The 22094-nt window shown below is 34.8% G+C and overlaps 1 protein-coding gene across 8 annotated transcripts in view; it reads right to left on the bottom strand.

The window, feature by feature from the left end:
* LOC132707864 (WD repeat-containing protein 47) overlaps window positions 1-22094 on the bottom strand; it is a 106061-nt gene that overhangs the window by 5997 nt on the left and 77970 nt on the right. Inside the window, exon 1 of one of the 8 annotated variants that reach the window (XM_060679851.1) lies at window positions 15581-16451. The exons of the other annotated variants lie outside the window; for them this stretch is intronic. Within the exon in view, the coding sequence (XP_060535834.1) occupies window positions 15581-16279 (699 nt within the window). The 5' untranslated portion in view covers window positions 16280-16451. Of the gene's footprint in view, window positions 1-15580; window positions 16452-22094 lie in introns of those variants that run through there. 8 annotated transcript variants of the gene reach the window in all.

The following is a 22094-nucleotide window of genomic DNA, read 5'->3' as shown; positions in this document are numbered from 1 at the left end:
TACTTAAAAGGAAGGGCTGCGATTTAAACCGTTGGTCTAAAGTCAGCCAGCGAGATTCCTCAAGGTTCGCAGAGATATGATCCCAAAAACGATTGTTTAAGGCTGATTTAGTAATGTTCTTTAAATTTTATGAAAAAAAAGCGAATAGAAGAACAACAGCATTGTTTTAACTAAGCAAGTGACGGCAATGAAATGAATGAAATGAAACGCATTGGAATGCAAAGTTGGAAATATATAAGATTTTCCTGTTTTCTATTTGTATTTCACACCTTCCAAACGCGGAAATGCTTTTATCCAAACCTCAACGGCAGTGCCCATTATACAAATAATGAACGTATTATTATTTACCTTCCCCGGTTGCGCAACACATCATTAAAGCCGAGAAGAAAAAAATCAAATATCGATTTTCGCGAAACTAATGACGTGACAAGTACAATTTGGCGTATTTAAAGTTGCATATACCGCCGACACCTAATTTGCGGATTAAAATTTTAATTCTGTCGTGGCGATAATTTACATTTTCTTACGCTCACTTCAAACAATCAACCATTTTTCTAGTCGACGTTCTAGGCGATACGGGAATTTCAATCAAACGCCTACGCTGATTATTTTACGTGTTTTTTTCTAGAATGTTCCCCTTTGACGTTTTTGCAACACAAATTGGTTAAGAAATCACAGTGACAGCATTCACCACCATTTTTTTTTAAATCGTTAATCCAATCCAATCAGTCAATGAACTCGAAGTAGCTCAGAAATTCGCCTACAATTCTTTAGAAAATTATATATTTTTTACATAATACTAAATTACATTACATTACATTACATTGGATGGATTTGTCAATGGTCAATGGTACTAGCTTACTTCAATCAAAAGGGACTGGAGACTATCGTGAAAATTTGAATACTGATGTTTTTGATGGATAATGAGGAAAAAAAACATCAATCATTGGCGGAATTTAGATTAGAAGCAATTTCAAAAATATATGCTGAAAAAAGAACTACTGGAGATTGTACATATGGATAAACATCTCTTTGTTGTCGACGAAATAGCTTCAAAACGAAATGTAACGGTACTTCCAATGAAAGAAAAGAAAAGTAATAATTCTCCCTTACCAGTAAACGAAAAAATCTGGGTTTTAAATGTATAACAGCTTTGAACACGACAATAAGACTGGTTTGGACCGGAATTGGATGTAATTTTGAAATCTGCCCTGGGAGATCGTGGAGGATATGAATCTTGCTTGGCGGGCGACGAAATTGTTTATTGGCGAAGAATATAAATGCATATTTTTTATCTGGCTGGTTCATTAATGACAGTTACGTGAAAAAATATTGCTGGCATTAAAGAACCATCCATCGAAAGAAGCCATCTCGAAAGGGCTCGCGAGGAATGCCGGACATGAAAATTCGTTTCGAGAAATGCTAGCATATTTTTACGGCTGATTCGGTGGTAGTGCATGATGCATAGAAAAAACACCAACTTTGTCTGGAACAGAATAAATGAGACCAGCAAAGATATTGGACTTAAAGCACATATACTACTAGCCAATAATTAACAAAAAGAAAAGTTGAACTATTACCTTTAGTGAATTTACACAAACATCGTTATTTGAAAAAATTCGTGGAAGATGTAGCAGAAAAACTGATTCGAAATCTCTATTTAATTTTTTTAAAGATTTTTAAACAGTTGAGATATAAAAGACAAGTTACAATCGCTGCCATAATAAAATTTAAAAGAATAGTTTATTACTAAAATGATGTGTAAATATATTTTATTCTGTGAGCATCATTAAAGGTCCACAATTTGCAATTTTTCGAAAAAATGAAAAAATATAACATGTGTAATAATTAAATTACTTAAAATTTCTTTAAACAAAAAGAGAAAGTGATGTAATTGACAAGAACCGGGTCGAAGAACGATTGTATTTTAATGCAGATGCAGATGTTTATTATTAGCTACGAGCTACGTCAGTGATAAAGACAAATAGCACCGAAGTACGTAAATCGTAAATTGTTATTAAACTATCGGTTTTCCGTGCCCGTTTCCACTTACGGATTATTTATTTACGTTAATAATAATCGTACACGTCCGGTCGCGAAACATACAACGTGTAATTAAAAGTGTTCTGATTTTGTTGTCGACCACGCTGGCAGTTGCAAATCGAATTCATCGCCCACTATAATTTTGGGTTTATTTATTAGTATATAAACTGTGTTTCTAAGTTGTTGGGAAATATACTAAAGAGTGATTTTACTGCAGCAATTAAATCAAAGCCATTCCATAACAATAATTATTTTATTCAAACTTTAAACGGAAAGAGGATTTCAAGATAAGTTTTTATTTCAATATGAAGAATTCTTTTCCCATTTTGGCATCGAAAACCACTCGCAGTATTCAGTAAAAAAATGCGATAATATTTTCATTCTCGTTTTATTAAAATTGGAAGCAAATTCCACAATAAAACATTTTCCAATGTTTACAAATCAAATTAATCAAAATATTCTCCGGTGTAGGTAGGTACGCTTCGTAGTGAAATTAAATCAGTAGATACATGCATACCTATTTCACAAAAAAATCTCAAAGAATGCTTTAAAAAAAATAATAGCACATATATATTGAAATCGGGTGAAAAACTGAATGTGCCAATCGAGAATCGATACGGTATGTTCCATTTAGAGAAATTTTCAAAATATAAAACATTAACCGATGAAATTTTTATTTTGATCTTGAATACAATCGTAGGGTTTGGGAAAAATGATACAACTTTGGTAATGTAAACCTTTTCGTAGAATCAATATTAATGAAGATATTCGTTTAGACGTACAGACGACATAGACGTACCATCAGATATTGGATAAAGCGGCAATTATTTTAAACTGTTTATTGGTGTGTAACATAAACTGAGGACATTATCCTAACTGCACGCAAGAAATTGAATCGCCAAATCTGCATGTAAAACATATTCTATCGTTAAAAAAGACTGGTTTCCTTTCCTACAAGTTTCTAAGCATTTTACTTGTCAGGGTTTCTTTAAAATATGGTTTACCATTTGGCATTCCAAAGTTGCAATTGCTTTCAACAAAAAACCGTTCCCTGTCAAGGGATGTTAAGTCATGTTAAGGGAAAACCACTACAAAATTAAGTATCTAATCGACTTGTACAGGGTTGGTCAAAAATTCGAGTTTATCCAAATAGCCACAGTATCGTTTAATTTTTCAAATTGACGTTTGGTAAGGCGCCGACTTTTTTACAATGGAAAGAAAGGCTACAAAATTCAAGGGAAAAGTTGACGAGTAGAAAATAATTTAAAAAATGACGATTAAAAACCATACCCGAAATTTTAATTTCCAATGTATATTTTTTATCAACTACGATTTTTTCCAATACATAACGGCCATTTGGTGCGCAAAATAAAGAAAAAACCGTTATTCTTAGAGCTTGTTCCCTAACCAATTACACAGATCTACAATGATTTTGATGTTAATAGCTGTTTGCTATTTTGTATACTTTTTGTAGGTCCCTTTTAATAAAAATCTTAAAAATGTTATTTTATTAATATGCGTACCGATGACATAAATATTTATTCCATGTTAGCTATGATTTTTAAATGAATTGATTTTTATGAAATTAACTGTGATTTGGCCATACTGGATAATATTAGATTTCTCTGCAAAGCAACAGAGTTGGCGCAGAAGCATACAGCATTGTGACCTGCTTATACGCAGTTTGGTCGTATTGGTCGTCGTGCTACTGTTCGCTGTTGTCTTTGTTGTTGCGTATTTCTGGTGATCTAGACATTAAGATAGACATTGGACTCAAATAGAATGATCCTCTAGAACAAGCCTTGTAGCAAAAATGTATTAAGAGATAGATTAGTTGACCCCTTACTGCCTTGTCTTCATATTAAACTTGGCTTGATGAAGCAGTTTGTTAAAGCCCTAGACAAAAATGGAGCCCTAGACAAACATGGACAGTGTTTCACATATTTGTGCGAGAAATTTTCAGCCATATCTGATGCCAACGTAAAAGAAGGTATTTTGGTTGGGTTGAGTCGCAGATAAGAACATGCAAATGATTTTCAAAACACAATAATTCATGTTTCTTGGGGACTCTACGAACTACGAATGTATCTATACTTTTAGATTGTAAAATGAGTTTGAAAGTGCATTTCCTGTTCACACTTGAACCATTTTCCTGAAAATCCTGAAGCAGTTAGCGAAGAACAGGGAGAGAGGTTTCACCAGGACATTAAAGAAATGGAACGGCGATACCAAGCCAGATGGAGCATAACGATGATGGCGTAGTGCTGGATGTTAAAACGGGATATGCTCTTAAAAACACACACCAGAAAGTACTTTTTTAACCCGGATTCCACTTGTTTGCCGAATAAAAAAATGAATTATTTTTCTTTTTTCAATAATAAAAACGTTTGTCAAAAAGTTTAATTTTGTAGAACTGTGTTATCGACGTCTACGTTTCCGACATTAAAGCCCACAAGATCGATTTACATACCCCGGTAATTAGCCTATAAGAAATTAGCCGCCACATTTTCAACGGTCGATCGCAAATTAACGTCGAAACAACCGTTGGAACAACAAAATGCGCGACTAAAGTAAATTTAATAATGGAAAAGAAAGTTGCGTAGTTAATACGATCGGGAGGAAATTATAAGTTATTTTATTTTTCTCTCGGCGCTGCGAATAATAATAAAACACAATAAACGTTTCGCCTAATTCGCAACGAATCGCTCTTACTTTAATTTGATTTTTGATTTATTAAGTAGCGGTTTCTTTTTATTCGAAACGCGAGCGCATGACGCGTTTACTTATATATTTAGAGCGGATTATTAGGCATACATGGTTTAATGAGATTGTACGGGTAAGTTTTAAACCACCAACAGAGTCGGTTAAATGGGTGTAACGGGTTCAATTTGTCATTGGCTACTTCCACTTATATTTCTCACATGTAGGTTAATAACGCTCGGAGACTACCTATCGAATGTTTTAATGTCTTAATCATCAAAACTACTGGTATTGCTAATTATTCTTGTCCCTTGTTTTCATTTATTGACACTTGTTGCTTTTTAGAGACGTTTCTTTCTTTCTTCTTTACTTCTAATGGCCACGACTGCATAAGGTCATTCGGCCAGCTTACACAATTTTTCACATTATTCAGATATCCTAAATAATGCCTTCTTAAGAGAAGGGTCTGGACCAATCCGTCATCCTCCAGGTTATTTAACGTATAAAAAAACGGAAACAACTTCTAAATAAATTGTCATAAAATGACTACCGATTCTTCAAACGGCTCCAGCAATTATCTTATACGGGATATCCGAACCCATCCGGCCTGGTTACCAGCGTGAATATAGGACATTCGGAAACCGTATTTACATACACATCACAAATCCGTGTACATCCACGTAAGACGAACACTATTTCCCAAACTTATAGGCACTACGTCTCTATCACTTCAGATAACGAATATAAGTAACAATATTTTCTTTAAACGACACTAATTTAGACCGAATTCTATAAATTTTTTGGAACCGGGCAGGAGCAACGTCCGCCATGTGCAATGGTTTTGGAGAAGTTATATTTCAATCCTCTGTCAACGCGAATGAACCCGTTGTCTTCGTCGTCGTCTTCGATTTCCTAAGATGTTACTGTGTAATTTCGTTCAAGTGTGTGTAATAATTGGTTTTTATTGATAATAACGGGTAGTAGTTAGGTAATATTTGGTCTCCTTGCGTTGACTAACTCCTGTCATTATTGGCCCATTGACCCTAGTGATCGTATTCCCAGCACCATCGGTCTTTTTTTTTGAAAGTTTGTGAAACTTCATCGGTCCTTTTTTTTTGTTGGCTTTACGATTTCCGCCGGTGCAAGTGGTTGCAGATCTCAATCCGAATAAGTTTGTGGCATCTCGTAGTTTTCGAGGATTAAACCGGATTGAAATCGTATAGAACTTGTGGATCGTCGTTTTGTTGGTAGTATTTTGCTTGGATGTCCCCAACATTACTGCTTAGGCTGGATTAAAGCTAACCAACCTAGCATCAGGCGTAAATTTCACAATTTATTTTACGCGTTGCAAGTAATTATGAACACCGCAACTCATTACTTTGTTTTGTTGGGTTTTGGTTTTCCTTTTGGTACCGGTTTTTGATTGTTGGTTTGGTTCCGGTTCATTTGGATTTGGTGCTTCTTTCCCTTCGTGGACTGCAAGTGTTTTGAATTCTGCAACCCAAGAGTTACCGAGTCTTCAAGTTAGCTCGGTTCAGGACGTTGCAGAGCATATTTCCTGGTCCAAGGGTGGTGAAACCGTAGGCAGTATACAGAACAGCTGTCCTAGAGCTTGGCCCACTCGTTCGTTGCTAGTGACTGGTTTCGGTTAATTTTATGACTATTAAATATAAATTTGACTTTTTAAACACCAATATAAATTAGGGAGCTCAGTTAGGGTAAAGATAAAGTACACATTTTTTTTGTGATAATTATTTGTAAACGATCGATCGTAACCAAGCTTCTTGTGTTTATGGTGTACTTATATATATTTGAAGTATACTCAGTTTCACAGCTCGGAGCTCCTGGTCTAATGTATTTTGGTTATATTCTGTGATTGAGAATCCGGTCCAGTAGCCAATATATGGAGATTTGAACTGACGTGCCTGTCTTATTTATTTATTATTGATTTGCCTAGAACTTTTTTAACTTTGTGAGTTAGTCACTATCAGTAAATTATAGTATAGGTTGGGGTTTTGTCCTAGCTGGCGCCCCGGTTTCCAACCGGGGTTCTATACCCCGCCCATATTTTGAGAAACTGAGCTGCTTGGGCCCTATACTTACTGCTTTCAATCGGTAGCAAAGTGAGCAAAGTATAGTAGGATTGCTTTGGTCTCCCCTCCACCTTCAGTGGAAAAGAGACGTGGCATGGGACAAAAAATGTATATTATTATTTATCACAGAAATATCTCAGAAAAATGAAATTCTTTGATTTTTGTATTTTCTTGTAGGATTCGAAATAATTGACTTGTTTCTACAGAGCATCCCGATAAATATTGAAGCTTTGTACTAATCATAAAATTTGTCAGTCTTTTTTTAGAGAATCTAAAACTAAATATCGAAATTCTCGCTTAAAAGAAATGGAAATTTCTTTTAAACGCAGTCGTTGACATGGCAGTCAACTTAATTTTCTTAAATAAGAATCGAGAAAGGTAGTTCAGGATGCCATAAAAAACGTTAAAGGAATTAGCACTAGGCATTAATATATATATATATATATATATATATATATATATATATATATATATATATATATATATATATATATATATATATATAAACAGTGTTCGAAGTGTTTTCGGAGCGCGAGCATTGAAGATGCCAAGTGAGATTTTGGCGAAACGTCTGCAGGATTCCAGTCGGATGCAGGATTTGCAGGATTCCAGTCGGATGCAGGATTCCAGTCGGAGTTCAACGAGCGAACGGATGATATCCCGGAATATAGTGTCATCACATTTTTCCATCCGTGAATCAATACCTGAGAAAAAAAAAAATATATATATATATATATATATATATATATATATATATATATATATATATATATATATATATATATATATATATTTTTTTTTTTTCACGTATTGATTCACGGATGGAAAAATGTGATGGCACTATATTCCGGGCTATCATCCGTTCGCTTGTTGAACTCCAACTGGAATCCTGCAGACGTTTCGCCAAAATCTCACTTGGCATCTTCAATGCTCGCGCTCCGAAAACACTTCGAACAGTGTTCGAAGTGTTTTCGGAGCGTTCAAATAATAACAAAGTTATTTTTAAAAGCTATGTACTAAATTTAAGGCCGATTTCCTGAAACAATTTTAGGTTTCTTATTAATATTTCAACAATATTCATATTGTTGCAGAAAAATGCCTGACTCTTAAATTTCGTGTTTTTTAGAATATGAAGTTAAAAAGTGGACTTTAATATGTATTTTTTTATATTTCACTTCATTTTTGTAGAAAAAAAAGACCTGACCTGCATTCTTCCAGTAGAGGAACTCTTGCATTCGCTTTAACTATGTTAATGAGTTTGTTCTGAGAGCTTCGCTAGTAGTAACTATATACTATATATATCTATATATCACGACTGAAACCATGGCGCATGGTATAGGTTGAATTACGTCATAACAAAGCACAGAACCACCCGATCCCAAAATTCAATCCCATGTACACTGTTGAGCAGCCGTAAAAATCCTATTTCTATTTTTTAACAATTAGTTTATACGTTGATCATGAAAGGCACCGTTTATTATAACTAACTAAAGCTTAGTTTACCAATGCAAAAATTTACAGTGAAAAATGTTGGTAGATTTAACTATATAAGGTCGGTAGGTGCTCATTTGAAATTTAATTTTATTACGGGTCCAAATACAAGATGTTTCAGATAGTTTGTTCTGGCGTATTAAAATTATTTATTATCGAGTTTTCATTATGAGCCAACATATTTAGATTGATTAAATTCATTTTTCCCTCTCCTTAATTCTCACATCTTTTACTGCACTTTTTTTTTATTCATATTCTTTTTAACTTACTACTAACCATTGACTTATGATATTTATATTTGGTTTCTTATTCTCTACATTACACATCGTCGTATTGGTTGTCAAAATGTTTGTTTATATTGCTAATTCTGTTTGAGGCTGCAATCGCACCTACTTATGCGTCGGTTCTGTATCATTTATTTATTGTAACCTTTTTTTCTTTATTAAGTTAATAAACGCTTAATTACTATTATTAATAAAGCGCCATTCTGGCGCGAAGGCTTGTCCCAATTTGCGAAATCTAATGTTTAACCAAACACTGACTGTGTTATTTTTATTTTCGAGCCTTAACACGACACCGACAATCTCCTGCTTTTTTCCGGAATTCAAAAATCACGTGCGTAGACGGATATCACTTAGTCAGTTTCCAACGGGCATATAATTTAATACGTTCTTTCTCCGTTTCGTTCTCGCCGAGCTGTAATTAATTACGAAGCAGTTCGCGCTCAAATTGGGATTATTATTTTATCGAGGATTTATATATTTTATTCTCGGTGAAACCAAGAGTGCTGCGGCACTTTCTTTCTATGTGTATTAAATAAAGGACTACCGTCCGAGAGTGCGCAACAATTTAATCAATCAAAACCGTCGGGAAAAACGATCGATATGAAATAACGCTCCGGTATCGACAAATGGGAATGGGATTTGGCGAGTTGAAATGTTGATATTGTCGGGCTAGTTCGACACGTTTCTTCAAGTATAATACGGTCTACTTATTCAACCAAGTAGAATCGGATATATGTCTATATCCCGTACTAACGAGCGCGTATGAACCGCAATTTATTGTCTGCACAAGGTTGAGCACATGCAGCCTTTGCGAAAAAAAATCGTCCAATAAACGAGGTGTGTTCAAAAAGTAAGGTGACTTTTAAGTTTTATCAAAAAGTATTTATTTCTTCAAAGTAATCCCCCCAGATATAATACACTTGTGCCAACATTTTTTTCCATTCCTCGAAGCACTTTCTGGTATAGCCTTGAGTTCTTCCAGCAATGTTTCTTTATCCCGTCAATCGTTCCAAACCTCCTACCTTTCATGGATTTCTTGAGTTTTGGAAACAGGAAAAAGTCGCAGGGGGCCATATCCGGTGAATATGGTTGCTGAGGCATGATTGTGGTTTTTTTTTTGGGCCAAAAAAAGCAACGATGAGTGAGCAGGTGCATTATCGTGATGCAAAATCAACAATTGCGGACGTTTTCTTCGTAGTGCTTCTCGCAAACGGCGTAAAATTTCAAGGTGATACTCTTTATTGACCGTACGACCATGTGGTAAGAACTCTTGATGCACTACGCCATCATAGAAAACCGTAACACAAAACAGTGAGAAAAAGAAACTTGCAATCTGGCTAAAACTTTGAACAAATGTTAGGCACATGTGTACCAACATTACCAAAAAAAAAAATCGAATATCGAGGCTACTCACATTCATACATAAGGCAGCCTTGTAAAAATGATGCTAGAAATATAACTGAGCTACCCGAGGAGCACTTTAGGTTATCACTGACAATTATATTATGTAATTTGACAAGTATGTAATGTTTGGTGTGTGAGGTTGCGATGGTCCTAACGTTTCATTCTTCGTTGAAGCGAAAACATTTGTGCTCCTTTCTGCAAAGCAATCCGAAGGCTAATTTCAGTAAGAAATTAAGACACCAAATTTGAGAATTCCTCTACATAAATGACATTGGCGTACAGGAACTTTTATTATAAAAGTTAAATATGATGTACCCCAAACAAGTTATTTCGTTTTAAATGAATGCAAAGTACCGCAGATGACGCCTTTCAAATTTTGCCGTGAATGTGAACGTATGTTTTATTTTTTTATTCCACAACCTCACCCCATCCCCCTCAGTTGAATTGTTACTATTACAAATGTAACTTATGAAAACAAAAACCCAATTGAACTTCTGGCACTGCGTATCTCCCGCACCTTTTGGGTTTGAGCACCAGGTATATGAAAAAGTAGTTAGACACTGGGTGTTTCTTTAAAAAAATATATAGAAAAATTAGTTTAAGGATTATCAAGTTGGCGAAACTTTAGGGAACCCTCTGCAGGAGATAATTGCTTAGACGAAATTCTTATCATTTCACTATCTTAAATTTTGATACTATGAACGCTGGAGATTCGAATATATAGGAAATCACGTTTAAATATTTGCTGTTTACAACAGATATATTTTTTATTGTCATGGTTTTATCGAAAATACTGTATTTGTATCGAAAATACTTATATTTATATATTTTTCAAAATACTGAAAAATAACGTATATATTCCACACTATTGCGCCATTTTATATATTAGTTTGTAATGTTGATGATGTACTACTTATCGTAGGCGCTTTCAAAATCATTAAAGCAAGCGCAGTCACTTCAGGCATCTAAATAAATGACAAAAAATATATAAATATAACCTTGCGGCGAAGCTGGCTTACTTTCTCAAATTTTCTTAAAAATGCTGCGTATTATTTGATCGTTGCTGCTTAAACAAAACGAAAAATATTAGTCAATCTTCTCATCAAATCGCGATCCACCGATCGAGAGTTACAACGTCGTCAGTAAATGGTGAATGAAATGTGAAAACCGTGTCAAGATTTCATTTTATTTTTCCGTCGTGGCTAATCAATTCGCGCTCGCGCCGACTTTACCTCGCGACGGAAAAAAGAAATAAAAAATAAATAAAAACCGTATAGGTTACAAATCGTCGACTGGTCTAATAGAAATTTTGCTCGGGGCGAAATGTAGAGAACGAAACCGAAACAACAGCTGACATCTTTTCGCAGAATCGGCAGAGCAGCTTTTTATTTGTTTGTCTGCTTAATTAATTCGTTAGTTACCGACTCGGAATTAAGAGATTACGAACGAGTGGCGTTACGAAACGCCAATAAACAAACAAGTACTTTTAATATTTGTTCTTCCGCGCGTGCGCATAAATTTTATAAAATAAATTGTCTAGAAAACCCGAAAACCTCCGACAAATATGATAACGGTGATCTCGTACCTCTGTTTGATTCGAATAGTCTCGGCATATCTTGAGAATTGACCTATGGCTATGGCTATAGTAGTTAATATAATAGGATTGCTGATTTATATATTTATTATTTATTATTTTTTATATAATTTTTATATATTTTTTTAATATAAATATTATATATTTATTATGCTTTATAATATAGCTATAAAAATAATACGTAATCTCTATCGAGATTATCAAAATCGTTGCAGATATATATATTTTTGGTTTTAGTTATAGTAATTGAATTTAAACTACCGAATAACGAATAATAGGTTAATAAATAAATTCCTCTAATATCAAAGAATTTTAAGAGATTTTAACTCAACATTGAGAAAATTACAATTCTTTTTCTGGAAAACGAGTACTAATAGGGTACGAATTATACAAATAACTTAATTTTTTTATAAAGCATCCAAAAATGCACAAAATATATAAAATTTCAAGCGGCAATTCAAAATTGCGACAGGCAAAACGAATGAATTCCGAGAAAACTCAATTCAAACCCCTTTAACTTATGTAAAATTGGAAATAAATGTGCTAGAAGGGAAACAGTAAAATTTAAGAATTTAGTTGTTCTAAAATGTTAGTTATTTCTCTACCGGTATGTATAAATATACAATTTTTACTCCATTTAAACCTAGCCTCCATCTTTAATGGTTTAAAAGTTACCCAAAAGGGGTATACATCAGTTGTTATTCAGCAGTGAAGTTAAAAAAAAGTCAACGTTGAAGACAAATATGCATATCTCAACTATTGTGTAATTTACAAATTATGAAAAAAAAAAAATTAATGATGTGGGGTACCAAATAAGAAAATCCGAATCAGTTTGTTATATTTTTTCGGTAGTTCGTTTATTAGCAGAAGAAGTATCGTGACTATCAAAATCTTTGCAGATATTACTATATATACATAAGTTTATTTAAATTTTTGGTTTTAGTTATAGCAATTGAATTTAAACTACTGAATACCAAATAATAAATTAGTAAATAAATTCCTCTAATATCAAACCATTTTTAGAGATTTTAATTCAACATTGATAAAATGACGATTTTTTTTCTGGAAAACGAGTATTAAATAGGCATAGAGTACGAATTATATAAATAACTTATATTTTTTTATGAAGCATCCATAAAACGCATCATATATAACATTTCAAGCGCCTATAGGCAAAACAAATCAATTCCCAGAAAACTCAATTCAACCCCTTTAACTTATGGAAAATTGGAAATAAATGTACTAGAAGGAAAACACTAAAATTTTGTTTTAAAATATTCCTCATTGCTCTACTGGTATGTACCTAAATATACAACTTTTACTCTATTTAAACCGAGGTATACACCAGCTGTTATTCACCAGTGAAGTTAAAAACAAATCAACGTTGAAGACAAATATGCATATCTCAACTATTGTGTAATTTACGTGGTTAAAAATATTTAAAAAAATCTCATTAATGATGTGCCATGCCAAACAAGAAAAATCCGAATCAGTTTGTTATATTTAATAATGTTGAATTAATAAAAATCTTACAAAAATATTTATTACGAAAATAAATCGGAATAAATGAATAAATCACAATTTGCCAAACTAGTAATATTAAATGTTAACATTATAAAGTTCCATTAACGAAATCTATTAGTCCTCGTTCCGCGTCTTCTTTCGCAATAATCATTTACGATTTACGTAATCGTACGAAAAAAAAATTTCAAGAAGATAAGATCTGACAATCTCTTCGGCCGGTTAACAAGAATTGTCGGATTTTAAATCTGATGAGAGGCGGTACAACAAAATAATTGCAATTACGCGAAACGTATGGGCGCTAGACGATTTCAAGTCGACGTTTCGTGCCTATATATTTAGCCATCTCCGGTGAAAATCAGTTAATTAAAGGGAGTACGGCTTTTACATCAGTTGGGGAGTATCACACTCAAGGATTTTTGTTTACTGTTCCCATTTAGCCATTAAATAGTACGAAGGCGGAAAAAATCCTTCGCCCATGAACAAAAATTACACACACTTAACTTCTTTTTTGGTTAGAAATTTCATGACTTTTGGGTATTGTAAAAATGCCTCGAAAAAATTGGTTAAAAATGAAACAAATTGGAATATTTCGAAAACATTAAAAACGACATTAAAACACAGAGATACCTAAATTTGAATTTCATATTTTTATATTCTGTTTCATCCAATCCTTGGCTCATATTGGTCATGGGGGTGTGTGCATTTTCGAAACATTTTGCAAAAATACCGAGTGGTCAAATGAAAGGGCAAAATGATGAACTGACTTTAATGTCACTTTAGTGTACGGTGCCGTAAAAAATGAAGAATGCCAATGTTATCCCGGTAGAAGTTTATCTCGTTCGGTGGCATATTTTTTCATTTTTTCTTTATTTAAAAACTCGCAACTTTCAGTTAATTTCTAAACATTACAGGTACCCGCATATAATAAACAAAAATGAAAGTGTTTTCATATACATCAGTCAATAAATATCAGCCGACATTTGCATAAAAGTCCAACTTTCCACTGTATTAATAACTTACGGGCGTTTAAAACTTGTAATTTTGCAGACGCCATATTAATGTGTCACACGTGAGGTGAGCGTCGGCTTTTAAATGACGTCACGAAATTTTAATTGCCTATGGCTATACCGCGGGTCACGTGTAGTTATATTAAGCTTATATTTTTTTCTACTCCCGTCTGTAAAATACTTCATTACGCACCGATCTAGCGAGCGGGTAGCATCACTTTACCACGTCAGTTTCGTTTCCCACGGATTCTAGCCGCTTCGGACATTTCCGGGATTTTACCGCATGGGTTTAGGAGCAATCGGATGTTTTTGATGTTTTGACGTTTGTCAATTCTGACGGTCATGTCAGTGAATGTATTCGTGTTGTTTTGCGAAAATGTACCCAAAAACTAATGGTCGTAGAAAAAGTACAGTATGGTTGCATACCTATTGACGTTCGGTAAACTTTTTAAGTCACTCGTTTATTAACCACTACAAATAAACAAATGCCGTTTACCGCGCTTGTTGCATAATATACTATTTCTGTAGATTTATTTCATACTCGATGGTAATTTTAAGAAGCGCATCATCAGTTTGTTGTTCCGTCTCATCAAATTACATGATTATCAAATAATTTTTCCTTACGCCTCCGTATTTTAATTATGCTAAACATGACACAGAGATTTATAGTTTTTATCGTGTTTACTATGTCAATTAAGCTCAATTAGAAGCAAACAACTAGATCTCATGAAAATTTATCGATTTATCTGTAAAATTGGCGTTAACAAGAGACGAAGGGGTCATTAACTATTGCCCCAAACGCGCGAATGAAGTACCGGAAATCCCCGAAGTGGTTCGCAAAAATAATCATCGCCGAGAGAAGAAAAAATCATAAAATTCTGAAACAGTATAATAAAAATAACAGTCTTCTCGGTCGGATTTGTTGGCGTCCTGGAACCCATTCTAATAGCTGATCGTGACATTAGTGTAGAATACTTATTATATACACTCACACGCCTGGATTTTTTCTGGATCGGGTATTGACTATGCTCTGACGTAATCAACAGGATACTGATAGCAATTCAGGAGTATATCTAGTTTATTTTTCTTTGAAAAACAAAACATAGATATATTTTTGTGATAATGTTAAATTAGTAAACCCAATAATATTAATTATTACATGATCTCAGTTAAGTCGAAGACGCTGTAAGTTGAGCAGAACTAGGAACCGATGGCTGGCTTCTTGTTGGTCTTGCTCTAATCAAGAGGAGTAATAGTCACTCTGTAACTAAAGTCGCACACAAAGGAGATCTTTGATCAAATAAAACTAATCTCGAATTAATACCTATGGTATAAATTTTTTAAAAATTATTTGATATCACATAGGCCAACAATTAAGGCGAATTTAAGGCGATCTTTTTTTTATCGAGTAATATTTTCATTCCGCATCTCAAAATTTACCTTGAGTTTTCCGATATTGGGACGGCTTTTGGGCGATCCGTCGCCGTCCAACAAGTTTTCCATCGACCTCCTACCGGTAAGGCGCCCTTTGGTCCTTGGCGACACCTTGTTGCCGTTATGGTCGCTTTCCCAGTCGACTATAAAACTTCTCACGTCCTCCATCGACCTCGACCTGCCGCAATGACACGGCGGTTCGCTTCTGGCGACCCCGCCTGTCCACCGTCTCGGCTCCATCATCATCATCCCTCTCGGATTGGGCGGCGGAGGCATCACGCTCCTGTAGAACGGTGCCATCAGGTGGTAGTCGCGAATTTTCGGAGGATAACTGATACCGGGCGGTCTGAAATTCAACGGCATCATCGGCTCGAACGGCCTAAATGGGTAGGAACTTCGTTTGGGGTGCAGCGGCGGATAGAACGGCGGGTAAGCGCTCCGGGAGGACATGATGTCCGAGCCGTGCCATTTGGGGACGTACGGGGGTTTTTGCTTTAGCAGCATGTCACCCATTTCGATTTTCGCCTCTCCTTTTTCGCACTTCTTCTTTTCTAAGGTCGGGCTGGACAAAATCGACAACCTCCTCGCTTCATTTAAATGCGTCTTCCGGAATAGTCCGACGAATCGCAAAAACCGGAGGATTTTCTCCTTGAAAAGCAGCTTTTTCTTACTACCTTTCGACGGTTGCGCGAGCGTGACACTCATTTATGGTCATATTTTCTATATCATCCAATTTGTCAACAATCCGCGCGCGCCCTGACGATGACCGTGTCCCGCGCGACGAAACGTCGTAACCCAAACAAATTCGACGGTACCGCGTAGTGTCAAGAACTAGACCGATCGCGAGAGGTACTCGTACGGATCTGAGTGCGGTGGCGGTACTCGAGCCGCTGCAGTACCGAGCGCACCGCGACGGCCTACTTCTTCACGTGGTACCTCCGATTCAGCCGGGGACCCGGTACAACCGCGCCAGGCCGGAAAACCGCGCGACTCATCGGTAACATTTGGAGATTTGGGGTGCCTCAGGGATCGCGCTTCGGTCTTTTATTCTTTAACCTATTTATAAACGAGACAGTCGTTCTACAAATTTTCCGTTCAATGCTTTTGGAAAAAATTTCCAGTGAAACAGATTGCAAAACAGTTTTCAGTGGCAAACTTTGCAATTGGATTCTTCTAAATGTTAGGTATGATCGTCCCGCATTCACTTTTCTGTTATAATAAGCAAAGCCCTGTGAATTTTTGGGTTTATCAAACAGCATACCGGTTCTTTTACTTCTTCATTCTCTGCTTATCCATTAATGAATGTTTGCGACCACATTTTCCACAGCTTGTCTATCTTTGGCCGTGTGGATCAATGTCTGGATGTCACGTATGCACATTCCCATTCGTTTTAGTTGTCTTCTGCCCTCAATCTTGCCCTCAATAATCAGTTTCAGAAATTGATATTTATGATTATGTGACCCAGGTATGCAGTCTTTCTTTTTTTTTACAACTTTAAAGAGTTCGCGATCTTTGTTGATACATCTTCGTTTCTCATTCTGGGTGTCTATGGTATCTTAAGAATTCTGCGGTATATATGCATCTCAAATGCTTCCAGTTTGTTTATAACTTTTACTCTTAGTGTCCAGCTTTTAACACCACACAGAGGCTCCAAAGATAGCAGCCCACAAATCTCAACCGAAGACCAAGGTCAAAGTCGCTACAAGTGAACACTCAGGTTTCTGCAATTTCCTTGTCTTCATTCATTGTGGCTTTTCTCTGATACCGTTCCTATAGCAGTAGAATATTAACAAACTTTGGAAATTTTGATCTGACTATAATTAAGGGTCCTGTTGTCTTTGTAGTTGTTTCCAAACTGTTATTTGTTTTTAAAAATTTTTAAGGGCACCGGGTTTTATTGCTGTAGACTTGAGATACAAATGTTTGGATTTTGTAGTACCATATAACGAAGCACAAAAACGGAGATAATGTTCATAAAGTAAAAAAAAAACATCGAAAAACACTAACAATAAAAACAAGAAAGAAAATATGTCCCGTCGTAAGAGATGAGGCAATTCATCTTTAAGTCTAAGTTTGCAGAATAAATTGCAGAAGGCAATTTATTATAAATTGGCCAAAACAAAAGGACTACTTGCTGCAAGGGAAAGTCGGTGTGTTCGTATTTCTATTCTATTTGCTCTTAAATCATACTGAATGTCTGGGTTTCTCGAGAGTACATGCAGATCAGGGCTGCTTTTTATATAAGCGGCACACGTTAATACGTACAGTGTGGGTCTTAGAAATGGCAAGATCTACAAAAAAAACTTTAATACAAAACTTCTTTAATTTAAGGTTTTCAGGTATAGAACGTGATTAGCTTTTTCAGGAGGCGTACAATTTTTTTCATTTTAATTCGGATACTTTGTATTAATAATTATATTAATATTAATATGATACTATATTCCTGTGAGGAGATATAGAAACCATCATAGCGATAATGTTTTTAACATTTTAAAATTCTTATATATATCATATTATTCAATGTTTTAAAATGGAACCCTCTATAAATTCCCTTATAATTAAATTGATCATTAAAAGACAATTCCAACGATTTATAATAGTGGGAGCCTATAGTAGGCTCGACGAATGCCCGTTTTCGTTTATTTTTGGCGGATAAAAATATAATTCAGCACCAATTAAAGCTGGTCCAACGCTTCTTTAATCTCAGTAATTTGCGTGTAATATCCCTTGCACTTCTCCAATCAGAATTTTTATGCTAATTTATACATACATTTTATATCTTTAAAAACGAACATCGAACAAAGTCCAAGCCTCGTATCTGACACACACTGACACAAAATTGCGGTACATTCGATGAGTAACACTTTTGCGAAAAGTGCAACAGCTCCTACCCCAGCTGAATAAATAACCTTAATTTTTTTGTTGCCTGCTTCTATGGTTATTCTACAATGACAACTTATAACCCATAATTTATTTTATTGCTAACACGTAAGGATGAAACCTTACTCGAACTTACTGAAAGTTAAAATTTGACAATATACAAGGAGAAAATACTTCGCTAAGATCCATCGTGAAACCCCTCTCGTCCATGCTATATCTCAAAAATTTGTTCTTTAGGACTCGGTATTTGTGAACCTCATAAGAAGGAAACCAGATTGTTGATTTACTGACAACCTGACAATACAGTCAAACTTTCGAAAATAGTCAGATGTTCCTGAATGAAACCAATTTAGAGATATATTCTGGGCATGCCAAGTATTAATCAGTGCTGAAGACAGTTCTCTATAAGGAACATACCAGACAGTAGCAGTCCCAGCGTACGGTTATCCCGGTAGATGACAGAACGATCACTCAGCAGCGTTCTTAAGATAAGAAAAAGAGATACAAACACAGCATTCAGTTTCGAGTTGTTAATGCAGCACCACTCCACCAAGAAGTAGTTTACAGTCTTCACCTGAGCGGATCCGTTGAAATATTTTGAGATCATCTGAAACACGTAGGTAGTTCGACTCCAATTTCCTCCCTCTACATCGTTCGCAAAGAGTAGGGATAATTTGGGGCTCAAATGGGACGCTAAGACATACCCGATATTACATTTTTTATAGAATAGAGGAATCCATTGACCTTGGCCTGCAGAATACGATTTCGTAGATAACAATATCTGGAAAAAAATGTTTTTCTATTTCTGCAATTTTTTGATTGTATATTGTGTGTGCCTAGACATTTTTTTGATTATCTCGTATACGGACAACCGTACTTGTTGCTTCCTGCATACAACTACATGGTAAAAATGCGCAATTTATGGGTTCACTTGTATTTTAATAGTTATGTTTACGTCTTTTGTGTAATTGCGCGTTTAGGGTAGGAATTCCTTCGATCTGGTAGTCCAATCAGTTGGCGAGATAAGAAAAACAGGTAGCAATTAATACGCTTTATTGCGATTAATGAGTTAATAATTAATAAAATAACCGAACCGAAGGCATATGATTAATATTATGGTTTTTGCAAGGTCTCGGCAGTAATTGCTACGTCAATGGCGTGCGAATTAATCAACGGTGACTGCGACAATGCAATCGTAACAAAACGTAGCAAGAATCGAAAAAGAAACGTACTTAACGGGACCTCAAAGGCTAGCGAAAAGCGCAACATGTATAATTAAACGCGGGAGACAATTGTATGTCCGGAAAAGTATTCTCTATCAATGGATAAAATCAAAGTTCAATGGTGTATACACCTTGTATATCTCATTTGTCAATGAATTTCAACGTTGCAGACATTTGTATGTTGTATTTCAAGTTACTTAGTTTCGACATAAGGGCTGATGAATAATTAAGTAAGTAGACTGAAAGCTGGGTATAAACAGACAAATAAGTGTGTCTTGGATAATGTTATAAATTAATCCATACCCAAATACATATACTACATTACATTCCAAAATTGTAAATACGTTATTTCACTACATTTTTCTTTTGCTTTCACTCTACGCCTTATTTCTTTTAGCAATATCCTTTTGTAATACAAAATCTTTTAGTTTAAGACTTTTCGAAATATACTTATTTCCATTTTCTTATTATGTGAGCTTCGAGCCTTCTAAAACATCAAAGTTACTTTTTTAAAAGCAATAATTCTATTTAAAAAAAGCATGATTTTGTTCTAAAATTAAATATAATTTCAGTAGTTAGGATTGGCGGCGGCCTCTGCCTGAGGATCACTGATCACAAGTGATCTGATTTTTCTCGGACATAGCCTCTCTCTTTCTGTATTGAGCTGAAACATTTCCTAAAGATATAAAGAGAGAGAAAGAGAGGTCCACACAAGGAAGTCCTGGCCGCGTGCTTAATTATCGTTTTTCTTTTTTCACAGTCGCTATACGTCAACGTTTCGACAATTTTTTGATCGCGCGTCATCAATATTCAACAAATGCGAGTTGATTTATTCAAATGGAGCAAACAACTACGCATTTATACCGGGCCAAATTAACTAATTCGTTTTCAAACTTAACACATTTCGCTTTGGAATTTATTTTAATTTTCCCAATTTAGATCAAACGCACAAACATCAATTAGTTCGAGCTAATTGCGCAATTCGTCCCATAAATACCGATTCAATTGGTCAAATTATATGGCAAGATTGCAAATGATATGCATTTTTTTTTAATCGACAGCGGAGCACAGTTAAGTGCACGAACTGTATTGTTTATAAAAAAATGAAATGGTGCTACGAAACTCGGCGACCTTAAGGGAAAGGCGAAACAATAATACCTAGAGAGCTTTTATAAGCCAGGCATTCAAGAAAACCGCAAAGATACATTTCTCTCGTTACTGGTTGTAGACATAAACGGAATAAATTAAATAGTTAATAACAAAGTAACGCGAACCAATGATTCATAGTAAAAAAAACTGTTATGTGAATGAATGAAAAAAAAAAGGATATATAGACGTCAAGAAAAAAGCAGCGACAAGGATATTGTCTACAATAGACAAGCATTCAGCCTTCAGGATGGTTGTCTCAGATTCCCTTTCGTAAGTTTGATACTATCATTCTCTCCCCAACTTAAACACCATCTTGCCATAACGTGTCAAAGTTTCATCAAAGCGTCAAATTTAACTTTGACCAATCACCATAGTAACTGCTCGTCTTGGGCTTAGGCAACGCATTTTTCCAAACCGGAAAACGAATAATACTTTAAATGTTCTGTTTATTTGTGTATGCGTAATCTCTTCTTTTAATATTTTTATATAATATTTATCTTTTTATCTTATATATAAATTATTGTTTTTCAATGTTATATAATTTGCATATGGAGTTAATTGTTCGCTTTAGGGTGTGGCATGAGAGCAACAGTATTGGAAGATGATCTCACAATAAAATTGTGTCGAATTTAATGTTTCAATATACAGGGAGGACATAAAATAACGCTAAAATTCGATAAAATTCAAACTCGAATTTATAATTCAAACAGGAAGTTTTTAAATTTCGAGATTCTATAGAGACGTTTTTAAAAGCCCTTCAAATTGAATAAGTGTGCGCTTGATAATTTATTCTCAATTTCTGAATATATGGATATCACTTTAGAAACCCTTCGATGCCAGTGAATTTTTACATAAATTTTCCATTATTAAAATATTATACATTATTATATTAAAATACAAAATTATTATAAAAAAATAAATGGTACAATTAAAATAAATGAATGGTGTTTATTGTCATCACTTTTATGAGTACTATCCAATATTTCCTAGTTTTTTTTTTAATTGCTCTGCAGCGAGATAAATACTTTTTAGGCGGTTTTCCATTCGACTACTACTTTTTAATGACAAATTAAGAGCTAATTCTATTCGGCGGCTTTTTAATTTTGAAAAACTGTTTAACAAAATCTGCATTCTTGCAAAATGGTTAAAAGTGTCACTTGTACCGACCTAACCTGTGCAATTAAATTTATTTTACATTAAGTCAAACAGTTACAGTATTTTCAAAGCTGTGCAAAAATGTATCAACAAATGTTTCATAAAATACAACA

The sequence above is a fragment of the Cylas formicarius genome, unplaced genomic scaffold (genome assembly GCF_029955315.1).
Source record: "Cylas formicarius isolate icCylForm1 unplaced genomic scaffold, icCylForm1.1 PGA_scaffold_9__14_contigs__length_23061073, whole genome shotgun sequence".
Classification (NCBI taxonomy): domain Eukaryota; kingdom Metazoa; phylum Arthropoda; class Insecta; order Coleoptera; family Brentidae; genus Cylas; species Cylas formicarius.
This window is presented reverse-complemented; position numbering and strand designations above follow the sequence as displayed.